The 14,405-nt window shown below is 38.3% G+C and overlaps 1 protein-coding gene across 5 annotated transcripts in view; it reads right to left on the bottom strand.

The window, feature by feature from the left end:
• POLR3B (RNA polymerase III subunit B) overlaps positions 1 to 14,405 on the bottom strand; it is a 121,418-nt gene that overhangs the window by 88,451 nt on the left and 18,562 nt on the right. For all 5 annotated transcript variants that reach the window (XR_013347361.1, XM_077828899.1, XM_077828906.1 and 2 more), the window contains exons 7-11: positions 14,263 to 14,354; positions 11,919 to 12,036; positions 10,136 to 10,244; positions 2,879 to 3,001; positions 1,159 to 1,275 (exon numbers count right to left, since the gene is read on the bottom strand). Coding sequence is in view for 4 of the 5 variants with exons in the window: in XM_077828899.1 (XP_077685025.1) it covers positions 1,159 to 1,275; positions 2,879 to 3,001; positions 10,136 to 10,244; positions 11,919 to 12,036; positions 14,263 to 14,354 (559 nt within the window). In the remaining variant the exon portion in view is untranslated. The remainder of the gene's footprint in view (positions 1 to 1,158; positions 1,276 to 2,878; positions 3,002 to 10,135; positions 10,245 to 11,918; positions 12,037 to 14,262; positions 14,355 to 14,405) is intronic.

The following is a 14,405-nucleotide window of genomic DNA, read 5'->3' as shown; positions in this document are numbered from 1 at the left end:
GCTAGGGGAAGTATGTAACCCACACACCTCCTGGGTATAGTGTTCTGTTCCATCTAGTGGCGGGCGGGCGAGAGATATTAATGAGTTTTCTCTACCGCCTTAGCTAAGAGCCACAGAGTCTGTCGGTATTACATTAGCTTGAATTTTTCCACTTTTGTTTTTGCAATACCTTCATTATGTCTTATATGAAACAGGAAAGTCAAATACTAACATTTTCTAGTCTATACTATTGAAAGTGGATCTCCAGAGACATTGCAGAGGGCATTATCACAAATACATGTAAGTACTCCTCCTCTGAATCCCTTCTCAATACCCACTTCGGCCATGACACCTACAAGGGCAACTAGGAAAAGTAGATATTTATATAATTACAAAAACTAATTTAAAAACATTACATTGTGTATAAAAATTGGAATTTGATAGTCTCGCTCCCCCTACTCTTCGTATGTTGCTCATGTTCTTCCATTGCAAACTCTTTGAGACAAGGATTGTGTCAATTTCTACTTGCCCAGCTGCTATCAGAGTTCTAATCCTAACTGGGGCCTTGGGGTCTTCTCTAACATAATTACACATATTTTTACAAAACTTGAAAATTGCATTCTTGGTGAGCATTCCTCCCAATGTTCAGACAATTTCCCTTCTTCACTGTTCATCATTCCACCTGTGTATTAGTTTGCACACTGTATTGGAAAGCAAACAGTAAAAAAAAAATAAAAAAAAATAAAAAAATCATTGTTTAAATAGATTGAGATCCTTCTGTTATACAAGCAGGATCTGTTGCAGATCAGGTTAGAGTTGTATATAGCAGTCTCTCTCCTAGAGCGTCTGCAAGCTTCAGAGGGCAAGTCATTAAATGAGTATGTCGTAAACAGAAGAGCGCTACTTAGTGGGCTCTGAAAGTCTCTTTGGTCTCCCGGGCACTTCACTGTTCTTTTTAAGGTTTTACTGGTCTACTACTATGAGATTCATTCAGAACTCAGTCAAGTTCTAAAACAATTTCAGCAGGCTCTCTTTCGAATGGGAAAGTGCAACATGTTACTTAAAAATCTCAGCCATTGCATTAGAAGTCTTACTCTCTAACAGGATTCATACTAGTGGAAAACTTGTGTTTCACCCCCCAAAATAACATTTTTTCAAGTTAAGGGAAACACTACATACAGGAACATGTGTCAGGATGGTTGATGCTAGCAGCTCTCGTGCTTCCTCCATCTTCGTTTTCTTTGGGCCTCCCCACATCCTCTGCCTTCGTACCTTGTTTCCTATGTACTTTAATGCCTGTCAAGCGAGTACCACAGATGTGTTTAGTACTAAGAATGTCATCTATACATGTACACACATTTTTCACAATCATTGCAGTTTAGTTAGTTGTCAGTGGCATAGCTACAAAGTCAAGTCACAGAAGTGAAAAACACCACATATTTTTAAATAATACCTTTCATTCATGAGCATCACAGAAAGCTTCGTAGGTGATCAACTTAATATACATAACTGACAAATAACATACTGTACATTTCAATATTATACATAGGTAACATCTGTGGATGAATAGGGAATGGTGAAAGGGTATAAGTGCCACAATATAGGGAAAATAAACCATCATGGGGACGTGAGAAGCATGGCTCCACGTGCCAAAGACATGAATTCCTCCCAATTCACTTTTCATCTCCAACTCCTTCTTGTCTAGTCTGACAGTTTCATCCAGGTTAACATAGTAATTGCATGTATCCAGAGAAAATTACAAGTAAGATTTATTTCCTTTCCTGTAGTAACCACATCTATTTATGTATACATGGCTCTTATTACCATAGTAGAAAAGCACCTGGTAATCCATTCATGGATTTTATCCTCACACTGCCCCTGTAAGAAGGGAGCTATCACCCCCATTTTTACAGAACTTGGGCACAGGGCAGATTGAGTGATTTACTCAAGATCACACAAGGAGTCACGGCAAAGCCAGGAATTGAACCCAGGTCTCAAACCCTGACCAGTGCACTATCCATTAGACCATCCTTCCTATGCTGTCCTTCACCTTCTTCCCCAGATTTCATCGCCTCTCTACTCAATTTATCTTTATTCTATTTGGTACTTCCTGCATGGAATGTTTTCTTAATAGGGTTTTGTTTTGCTCATGTCTCTATGTTCCCCCTGCAGTCTCCCCTTGTACCGTTTTATTATTTCACGCTCTTACTTAAAAGGGCTTCTATGCTGATCCTAACTGTGACAAATCCAAAAGGATGAAAAATAGAAAACAAGAGATCCAGTTTAATAAACTCAAGATTAATTATGAAAAGGTTAGATCATTTTTATAATGAAATACCAGAGATAAACAAAGTTTTTGCAGCTTGGTTTTAACAGATCAATAAGTACATGAAAAAACAGATACAGCAGTATGGCCTCTATTCCAGCTAATTAAGGCGTTCAGACTGAAGAGAATTATGACCCATCCTTCACTGGTGGCTATTATTACCAGCTTTTATGCAAAAGATTAGAATTTCGGTAGAGTTCATGCACAATGAAAGCACTCGCACACATGTGGAAGGTTCCTGTCTGTGGCGTGACCAACTCTAAAAAAATTTGAGGCCCTCAACAAAAATCCAGCTCACTCAGATTATAGACTTCACTACCCACCACATACACTAAACATGGGCTACTTCATGTCTGAGTACAAATAGATGCGTCTTGGCTTCATTTTTTCTCCTCTCCTCAGACAATTAGAGCAGAAATTTTCTTGCGACATGTATGGCCCCAAGCCAAAAGTAAACAAAAATAACAAAAAACCGTGAAACTGTTGTGTCAACAACCCACGTACCAATGGCAAAATAAATAAACAGTCATCATCTTTAGATTTTATAGCCTATGGCCATATGAAAAGACACACCTGCATCTGTGTAAAAATCTGAGCTTTCTGGCATTCTTCCAAACTGGGAGCAAATGCAGCCATCACGTGCTCTTCTGTACCAATCATCTGCACAATCTCTTGGTCACTCTCAACACCCATGGCCTAGGAAAGGAAGAAAAGACAGAAATAGTGCTGGCTTTATGTTAACTCACTGACATTTGCTTATGCTAATTTGGTATTGTTTGTCAGTATTACTTCGGAGCAAAAGCTACTTCTTCTCTCAGAAACCGTGCCATCTGGCATTGGCAGCCCATACTCAAGCTATGGAAGAACCTGAAATGGTAATCTTGATAAGCAGCAGGAAAGCAAATGCTCTAGAGTGCCTTTCGCTTGTGTGTGAGCTGTTCCTTATTTGCAGAAGTATACATTTAATATAATTTCTTAATAAAAATAAAAACTAACTAACAGGAGCCTTCCAAACGATCAGAGAAAGCCTATTCAAGAGCTACAATAAGGGAGGGTGAAATTATCTAAGAGATCACACATAAGTCCCCTACTCCAAACAGTTCTGCAAACTTAATGTTACAGCATATTCTATTTGAGTAACTTTTGCAATGTACCATCTTTGCACCTATTTGCATTTAGAAGATGACTTCACTACAGAATCCCACTTGAAAGCCATTCTATCTATTCTTTCACTGATCCTTAGACACCTTGTTATACTTTATACTGTGGAAAAAGCTTAATAAACTAAGAAAGCGCTTAACAGGTTTAGAAAAATCTCTCTATAAATAAGTGTTTCAAGGTGGCAGCCAGCAGTGCAGGCCTTTGTGGATTCCAGATGGTGCTAAAGCTTTTCCCTTCACACATTTGTCTGGAATTCTGCCATATCAAGAAACTGGGAATAATCTCACTAAACCTCTTTTGGCGGAGTAATAACATGCTTCTCAGAAGTCGGGAGTAAAGTTACATTTTGCATTCATATTCTTCCTTAAGCTGTGCACAACAAAGATCATTGTAAATAATGGCCTACGAGGTATACCCTATGCACCAATTCTCAATAAAAATTGAGAATATACCAAAGAGTCATATTTTCTTTAAAATACATGAGTACCTTCCTTCAAATAGTCTTTGCTGGGTGTTATTTTGCTTTTAACATCCAACTAATGCCTTGCCTTCTGCAATACATTTGTCGGCCCCTTTATCAGGTGTTTGATACTGTTTTTAAAGGTACGAATGGTAGAAATCCTTAAAGTAAAAAAAAAAAAATTAATAAAAATAACCCACCCATGTGTCTTGATGAGGTCTCAAAGCAACACATTTGTAATGGTGTAAGAATGCTCCAGTTTCAGTGTATATTGTAGATTTGGTGTAGAGCACACATCACACTTCTGCAGTACCACCAGGATACTATTATAACAATCTACAAGTAAATCTATCCAGGCCTCTATAGATTCCCAATTAAGATCTTCATCCAAGTCTTTAATCATTAAATATAAAGAGTAGGTAAAATAATCATACTTTTGCACATCATGGATAAAGGCTTCTACATAAAAGATGGCAGAACAGGTTCTTGATGAATATTTATGCATCTTGCAATTTAAATTGTTGCTGGTTGCTTAATTGAGAAAGATTTAAAATGTGATTAAAATTGTTCAAACACTTGTAAAGCAAGGTAGACAGAATGTCTTAATGAAAAAAGTGAACTGTGAATTTCCTGCTAACTGGGCTAACAAAATTGAGGTGGACTGCTGTTGGAATAGTTTCATTAAATCAGTATCAAAATGTCATGACTTGTTAGTTCATACTATACATGGTGTTGCACAGTATAACGAGTTTAGCTATGCATATAAGCCAATATGAACGCAATACTAATAGGACATGCAAACGAAACATTTGTTTGTATTTTTATTTGGTGTGTTGAGCAGCTTGATCATTCAGGTCTACCTTAATACTCTTTTTTTAGTACTTTGGGCCCTAATGCTGCATCTGCCCATGCACAATGCACTGCAGAATCAGGGCGGTTAGCTTGTAACACAGCTGGGATCCAGAAGCCCCAAGACATCTCATTACTATTATTCATATTATAGTAACACTCAGAATGTACAGACCTATTGGAATGGTGTCCATGGTCTAAAAAGAAAGGCTAGGGGAAAGAAATATAAAAGCAAAGTGGTCAGGGAATAGATTTGCATAGGTCGTCTTAGTTCTTTTTGGATGAAGTGCCACAGGGGCTTATATTATGGGACAGAGGTGGGGGAAAGGGAAATCTCAGGAAGGGATATTTTAATATGGGCAGAGAAGTAAGGAGGAGGAAGGAAAGGAAGGCAGGTTGTTGAGGAGAGTGCCAGGCTGAGAGTGTGAGGTTGGGACCAATAGGACTTGGAGTTTAGTAGAAAGCTGGATTGAAGCAAACAAACACACAGAGTGTGAAGAATGTCTAGAGTTCATACTGTAGAATGCAGTCAGCCAACCCCACTGGTGTCCAGGGACTGTGGAAGTTGCTGCTGCCTAAAGAAGCATGTGTGTAAGAGTGCACCTCTGCTTCTGGAGGCTGGCCCCAGCCCTGGGAAGCCCAGCTCTTCCTCCCCCCCGCCCACATCTTAATGATGATGTCTAGCGGTTGCCATGGCAGTTCCCTAGAATGCAGTTCTGTAATCTTTTAGGTTAAATTAGAGAATGGAGACTGGTAGGTGACTGGATTAAAAGATGTCAGAGAAAGTTAGAGGTTGACCCCATCACAGGTAGAATAAGTTTGTGGCTTTCACAGATCAGAGATGAGTGCTATGAAATTAGAGATGTGGGAATCCATAAATTCAGCAGACCCACAGTGAGGGAGATATTAATCTGCTTCTTTAAGATTTCATATCACAATCTTCAAGTTATTGCAAAGTTAAAACCACTTCTTAATGAGACAACGGGAACCGTGTTCAATTCTTTCTTTGCAGATCCCAGAGTGTGCTATTCATAGGCTTCAATAGATGCAGAAATTAGAAAGGTTTCAGCGTAAAGATGTTTTACAAAACTATCTGGGTCCTAAAATCTGACTTTAAAGTTCCTTTACACCAATAGTTTTGGGACAGTGTATGATCTTCCATTATTTTAACTCCCAAGTCATTCACCCAGATCTATATCTGCCCATAGAGAATAATAGTCTCTAGGGGAAAAAACAAAAATACATACAAGATCATCTGGCCACTGATGTGTAACCAGGACACAAGTGAAATTTATTAAGCTAAAACAAGTGTTTTTTTGTTTGAAATCTCAACTAAGGAAATTTCTTAGAAGGCTGTTTTTAGTTATTACACACATCGTATACATATTGCTTTCAGATCTTTTACGTGGAGCCATTAGTGATACCTCTAGTTAAGGTTGCCCAACACTTTCCATTATAAAGCACTCTTCAGTTACTTATAACTGACAAATATTTACTGTTTTTTTCCCATGCCAGGTGTTGGCTTCAGGCTGCAAATAGATGTATTATCTTCATGAATGTTTCAGCAAACATGCCGCAGCCAAGAATGAAATTAGTCAAAAGTACCTATTTTTCCCCTCTGTTTAAAAAAAAAAGAAAAGAGAGGTTTTCCAATCGTTCATTGTAAGTGATCTATTGCCTCCATCTCATGGAGCAAAGACTTGACATTTGGTGATGGTGAAAGATGGGGAAAGGAGGATGAGAATTGCTGTCACTGTCAAAAAACAACCAGCTAAGCTTTGGTCAAATTATAAACCCTAGGAAAATTAACATTCCCACATGCTCAGTACAGCCTGCTGCTAAAATGTTCAAATTGCACCAACTCCTACGAAACTCCCCGAATGGGTCCGTATGGTATGCAGGCAATGCAGCCCAAAAAACCTTTTGGCCTGAAAGTCTGGAAGATACCATGAGTTCTAGCCTCAGCTGACATGTGTCATGTTAGTTCCAGGTCTCTTATTTTAAATAAAAGATTTGTTTGCATAATAATACTTATCAAACTGCTGTGAGGCATTAGCATACTGGTCTTCCAGTTGGGGAAACTGAGGCAAAATAGTTCAATGACTTGCCCGAAGCATGCAATGGGTCAGTGGCAGAGCATAAAATCCAGGACTCCTGACTACAAGTACAACATTCTAACCTCTCAACACAACTCTCTGTTTTGAGGAATGATAGTGTAAGTAAACGCACATTACATAGCATCCTCAACAACAAAATACACCCATGCATACTCCACCACTTTCATGGCACACTTAGCTCCTTGCTGAAAAGGATCTGCTAAGTAATAGCAAGACGGTTGGGCATATTTACATAATGTTAAATCAAATAATCCAACTATGGAAACAAAAAAGTTAAGAGAGACATGTTTCCATATGCTATATACCAGGGATCTCAAACTCAAATCACCACAAAGGCTACATGAGGACTAGTACATTGGCCAGAGGGCCGCATCACTGACACCTTTTCATACAAAGATACAAAAGTCCCTCCCTGCCTCCAGCCCCGCCCCCACTCCACCCCTTCCATGAGGCCCCGCTCCCATTCCAACCCCTTCCCTGCCCTAACTCCACCCCTTCCCTGCCCCTATTCCAACCCCTTCCCCAAATCCCTGCCCCAGCCCCACCTCTTCTCCGCCTCCTCCCCTGAGCATGCCCCGTCCCCGCTCCTCCCCCTCCCTCCTGGAAAGTCCTAAGCACCGCCAAACAGCAGGAAGTGCTAGGAGGTAGGCGGTGGAGCGGGGATGCGGCGCACTCAGGGGGGCCGAGGCGGAGGGACGGGGGGGGGAGGGGAGCTATGGCGGGCCACAGGAAATAACTAGTGTTTGAGACCCCTGCTATATACTTCTCTCGTCCCTCAAGAGTTTTTCTAAGATTATAACCATAGATAAAGTGGCATCTTGAAAATGAGGAAATCTTTGCAGGCTGAAAACTATTGATGTTACTCTCCTCCAAAAGAACTAAATATTTTATATATTTGGTAGATGAACTTAACTGATTAGAAAGTTTTGATACAATCAGAGGTTGCTAGCTCAAGTGACTAAGTCAACAGACATCCTGGTTAGCCAGGAACAGTAAGTATTACAAAGGAAAATAGTTTGCTCTGAAACACAAAAACTAAGTATTTTATTTTCTTACCTCCTATCCATATACTTAAAAGATATATAAACCAGAATATAGCTTATATAGTGCCATTCATACCCCGGATCTCCCAAATCATTTTACAAAGTAACAAATAAAATACTGGTAGGAAAACAGCACAGCCATTATGTACTCAGCAATAGCTCTCTCATATCGTGGGACAAAATTAATTGTTTTCAACAAGAGAAGGGAAAAGAGCTGATGCCCTGGCCAAGATCCCTTAATAAAGAGTCCCATGGGATCCTTAATTTCCACTTGTATCATCACCAGCTGTGGTGAGAAGGACCTTAATTTAATATTTCATAGAAAGGATATTACAAAAGTATGGAAAGCTCTATCACTGAGTAAGAGAATGAAGTTGCTACATTCAGGATTTATTAAGTATACACGGATAATTGTTTACTTAGGCATATCAATAGAAATCTCTAAACTAGTTTACAAAATACACTGCTAACTGCACTGCAGAGAACAGCTGTGATCACCTGTCCTACTGCAACCCGTTGGTGTACAAAATGTTCATGTAAGATTTACAAGAAGAGTAGGCCGGGAGGGAAATCAGTGATACATTATGAGGAACGTTGCCAGGATATGATTGAGGTGTCATTACCACATTGTAAAAAAAAAGGTTTTCTATGACTAACAGCAGAGTGTAGTTGAATACCTCTGTGTATCTGGATATTGGGACATACCACTGGGTGACAAGAAACTGACAGTTCAACTTTGTAAATAAAGACAGACTTTAACTTCTGACTGCTCAAGGAGTAAGATCAAGACCTGCATAGGCACATAAATATTAATCTGATTTTCTAGAATAAAAGGAATTGTAAGCCCATTGCTTCTGACACTTTTACAATGCATTTCTACTCATCAATCATTTCTTAATCCCCTTTAACACTGGTTGCTAAAACAGACAATATTGCTCAAGTTTTTTAAGAGATCTGCATAATCAAAGATAAGAGATACTTCGGACTTGTTTCTCAAGACTTAATCTAAATATTAATCATCTGTTTTCCATTTGCAGAAACAAATCCAATCAAACCGCTTCCCCACATATTAGCAAAATTCTAAAGTTGCCTACTAAAACGGTCATATAGCAGCCACCTCAGAGGACTGTTCTTATGTTATGAGCAGGTGCTGCCCTCTTCTGGCAATTTATTTTTGATTTGTGTTAGTGATTTTTGTCATCGTTGTATCATTTACATTTTCACATTTCATAGGAGTGTCATATGTAAGACACGGGAGGTAACTGTCCTGCTCTACTCAGCAATGGTGAGGCCTCAGCTAGAGTACTGTGTCCAGTATGGGGCACCATAATTTAGGAAAGTTTTACACAAATTGGAGGGAGTCCAGTACAGAGCAACAATAACAGTAAGAAATTTTAAAAACCTGACCTATAAGGAAAGGTTAAAAAAACAAGCATATTTAGTCTTGAGAAAATAAGACTGAGGGGAGGACCTTATAAGTCCTCAAATATATTAAAGACTGCTATTAAAGAGGATAGTGGTTAATTGTTCTCTATGTCCACTGAAGGTGGGACATGAAGCAAGTGACTTAACCTGCAGCACAGAAGTTTTAGAAAGTTTTTCCCGATACCTAATCTAACTATAAAGATAGTTGAGTACTGGGATAGGTTTCCAAGGGAGGTTGTGGAAGCCCCATCATTAGAGGTTTTTAAGAACAAGTTAGACAAACACTTCTCAGTGGTGGCCTAGGTATACTTGGTCCTGCCTCAGAGCAGGGGCATGGACCAGTTAACTCCTCAAGGTCCCTTCCAGCCCTACATTTCTAGGATTCTATGAAACATACATGGTGACTTTCACCATTACTGAGTCACTCTTTAGTTGTTCACCAGTTCTGATTCAGCAAATAAAAATGCCTTAAAGGTCTTTCAAAATACTTTGAGCAATCTATGTTTTGTAGTTCTATTTTGTATCTTGTACATACACTAACCTCAAAAGAAATATAGCAAGGACAACTTTTGGCCTTTGCAGGAAGAATTAAAGGTTTGAACATTTCCGCCCATATCTCTATATTTTACTCTACTCCCTCTAATAATATGCTGTAAACCCAGTTATTGTCAAACTGTTCGTGTCCAGAATTCCTTTACAGAACATATAACATCATAAGTGCTACTACAGAGCTTTGCTCTTGAACTAAAATTTTGTAGACTGACAGTTATATTACCTTAAATATAATAGCAATGGGAATATCTTCTGACAGAGTGTTATGCCTCAGGTAAAATCTTCCTTGTTTCACAATCATATTTGTTCTGCTTTTCTTCTCATGAGTGGAACTAAAAAGTTAAAAAAAAAAAAAAAAAGAGTATTTTTTACTTAACTATTTTTAAGTGCTTTATAAAGAAGATTTCACTCACTCACACCAATAAATTCCAATGCCTTTTATTGATTTTAAACAACAGCTACAGATGCATAGACCAGAAATAAGAGAAGGTTACTCGTGATGGGGAACATCTGTACTTAAATTTAGTAGGATGAGGATTAATTGAAAATTGCAAAACATAAATAAGTAATACATAAACAGACACATGGATCCAATTAGCTCTTTCTATGTACAAGGACTGTTAGAGTTTCAGCAGTGAGATATAACCACACATCCTCTTGTTGTCTTTTTGGTCTCGCTTTGGTTGCTTGTGTAATATAGTACTCCAGTAGGAAGAGATAAGTGTTGGGGCATCTATTAATAAAGCGCATATGGTGGCTCATAACACAGCAAAAGGTGCTTTAGGATGCACTGATTTTTGGTTAAAAATTAACACAAAAAGCTGAAACAGAAAATAAAGCTGGTTGGCTAAGAATAAGAGGCCCAACCCATAAGAATATATCTGCAGTCTTCAACAATTTGTGGAGTACAAAAAAACACCCTATAGATTTTTGATCCATACTAAGCTGATTTAGCCAAAGATTAAGTGGCCCCCCACCCCAACATCACTCCCAACAGATTAACTTTTTCCTTGACTGGAGCTTGCGTAAATAAGTCTTCTAATTAGCATGGCACCCATTTTCCCTACCCCACTGCAGAGATGCAACCGTTAGGTAGCTCTAGATCAAGGGTCTTGTAAAGGACCGGCCATTTCATCACTAGTTAGTTGGTTCAAATCCACTTCAGATTTGTGTGACTGAATACTGCCATACTCTGATGGCCGCTGAGTGGTCAAAGTAAATTGACCAGTACCGAAAGAGCAGGGAGCCACAACATAAAACATTACACCTCAACTGGTTGCTGGCAGCATCAGATGGGAGGTCTGAGTGGGTGTGGGAACCTAACTGCCCTCCTAGTCTTAGCGGTGGTAAGAGGTCAGGAAGCACATTGGTGAGGCGGTGAGGAAAGGCCTGAAAATGTCACTATGCATGCTGTACCTGGCATATGACTGAACATACGATTCAGGCTCCATGATGAGTCAGACTCTGACAACTCTCATGAGCACTAAACTAAAGAAGTTAAACTTCTAGAGCTTGAATAAGCCTCCTACACAGCCACATGTCGGTGAGAGGTCAGCGTGCTTATGCATCAAGGTTGGGTGGCAGGTTTCCAGTGTTTACTAGAAACCAAAAAGAGAGAAATCTTCTACTGACGTCACTTGGCGTTTGCCACTGATAACTGGAGCAAGATTGGGTCAAATACTATAAACTATAGGTAGCACTTGTTTTCTGTATTTTTACAGAAAATAAACAAAAAAAAAGTGTCACAGCAAAATTTGCTCTATAACAAAAACTGGAACTCACTTCACTAACTTAGGGCCAAATCTGAAGTCTCCCATTGACTTTGATGGGAACTTTGGGCAAGTGGACTTCAGGATGGGGCTTTAAGTTATTGGAACTACGTTAGAAAGAGGGTGGTGCTAAAAGTGCTTTCAATATTTTTTGCACTAAACTGAAGTAAATGAAAGTTAACTTCCAAGTGATGACATAAACAAGACTCTTAAGAGATTGCAGTGCATTTGCCATACCTGGTAACAGAAGCTCCAACTGTCCCTTTTCTATCAGCTTCCACAATGATCCTGTTTTTGGATAGCTGCTCTTGAATAAGAATGACTTTCTCTACACCTTTGACAATGAAGTAGCCACCTACCAAATGGAGAAGAAAAATGGGTCTGCACTTCATCTTCCTCAGCTATTATTCACCTCTTACGATATAGTTTCAAAAATGTTATAATGTATAAACATAAAAGTAAATTAAAAAATTAAACTACAAGAAATGCATAAAGAGAATTACATAATAGGAAAAGAGGGGGAATAAACACCATCTCACAAAATGTTATATATAATTCTAATCCAAGGGGAACCTCTTATAACTATGGAGAGAGAAAAGACTATTATATCTTGCTGGAATCTTGTTATGCTGATCTACTTGGGATCTTAAGATCTTGCTGGAAAGTGCTTATCTGCAACAATGATAGGTGCTAAAGAGAACCCTAAGGCAGACAGAAAATATTTATCAAAAGGATGTTGTTGAACTGTTGGTACTTCAAGTTAAACCACAAATAAAATTGTTTGCCAGAACAGCACCTGATTAAGACATCATGATTAAAAGGACTAACCACGTGAGGTGCTCAGCAAATTACCAACACAGGACCTCAAATTAATAAGCTTGGTTTCCATAATTACTTTCTCCAGTGAAACATTAATTTAATATTAACCTTTTTTCACTCATTTCAATTCTATTGTAGTAACTGAAGCAATGAAGAATCTATACTTCGTGTTATTGTATTCTAATCAGAAATCTGACTTGGAACAATCCTCAACTTGTATAGCATTTTACGCCAAGGTGTTTTGTGATCATAACAAATGAACACAGAGATAAAATGGAACAGGGAAATCATAAAGGCACTTCCTGAAAGTACTTTGATAAATGACAGGAAAGGTGGGAGGCGGGGAGAAAAGAGAGAAAAGTCAACACACTGATGAAAAACTACAACCAAAGCAAGTAAACTTTTTTAAAAAAATCTGTCTTTAATAAAAAATAATAAAAGTAGTATGGACAATTAAGAAATTATGAAGATCTTGACATCTGTTGCTAACAAGCAGAGATAGGTAGAGATAACATCTGTATTTCCCCAGCTTTCTGGATTATATACATATCTATCTTTTGGTAGTTTCCCTATGAACCATTAACAATTTTTTTTTTTTAATCATGGTAAAGCCAGGTTACTGACATTAGTAACTTTAATTTAAAATCCCTACTTCTATAAGGGAAACATAGGAGATGCTGTACTGGATCAGAGCACTGGGCTTCTCCTTTAAGCAAAAAGAAAAGGAGTACTTGTGGCACCTTAGAGACTAACCAATTTATTTGAGCATAAGCTTTTGTGAGAGTTTATGCTCAAATAAATTGGTTAGTCTCTAAGGTGCCACAAGTACTCCTTTTCTTTTTGCGAATACAGACTAACACGGCTGTTACTCTGAAACCTGTCCTTTAAGCAAAGTATATCTGGCCAATAATGCAACATTATATCGGTGAAGGAAAATTTCAATCCTACTCTAAGAAATCATCAATTTATGTCGAAGTGTTAGACTTGTCTCTAGCTTATGCACTCTAGCTACAAATGTTAGTCATGCATATAAACATTCAAGAAACTTTTGAACAATTTGGTACAGTATTTTCCCTGAGCTGTGAATTCCACAGGTTAATTATACAATGTAAACAAGTATTTCCTCTCCTTTGAGAATTGCTTCTGTATATCCCACTCATGGAATATATGTATGCCCACACCAGGAAAGAACAGATCCGCAGAAGCAATATACTAGAAGAATCATAGATACTGGTAAGTAACCTTTCCCTTTTTTTAAGGTGCAAAATTTTAAAAAGCCACCCACTTTCAGTTTTACCTTTTTCCGCCTTGGTCTTGCTCTACAGAACAAGGGGAATAGAAGTACTTACTCTTTAACCATACTGTACATTTTTAAAATGTCCTTTTATCCTCTTAGCATTCCCAGTATTAATAAATTGAATATTTATTCTCCCCTCACAAATCAGCATTCTTACCTCAACCCTTTCAAAATGTTGGACTTCTGAGGCCAGGGGACCTGTCTGAGCATACTGTTTTCCATATTGTCAGAACTGTTTCTCATCCTTTATAAAATACACATGAAAACTTATTTGCTTCTTTAACTACTAGTGTATATTCAGTAGCTACCCATTATGATAATTAGACAGAGCCTGACTGATCTTCTTAGGAAAATAACTAGTACGTACAAGCAGATGAGATTATTTTTCTATCTCTAAAACTATCTTTTAGAGAGGAAAAAACCACTAAAGCCACAGAAGGAAAATTAATTAGATGAAGACAGTACCTGGATCTAAAGGGCATTCATTAAGTTTGGCAAACTCTGCTGGAGTTTTCCCAGTAAGAACACAATTGGAGCTGCGCAGCATTATAGGCATTCTGTAAGAAAACCACAGTTATCCTTGTACCGTAAATTAAGAAGAATGACAA

The sequence above is a fragment of the Eretmochelys imbricata genome, chromosome 1, assembly GCF_965152235.1.
Source record: "Eretmochelys imbricata isolate rEreImb1 chromosome 1, rEreImb1.hap1, whole genome shotgun sequence".
In the NCBI taxonomy this organism is placed as follows: domain Eukaryota; kingdom Metazoa; phylum Chordata; order Testudines; family Cheloniidae; genus Eretmochelys; species Eretmochelys imbricata.
This window is presented reverse-complemented; position numbering and strand designations above follow the sequence as displayed.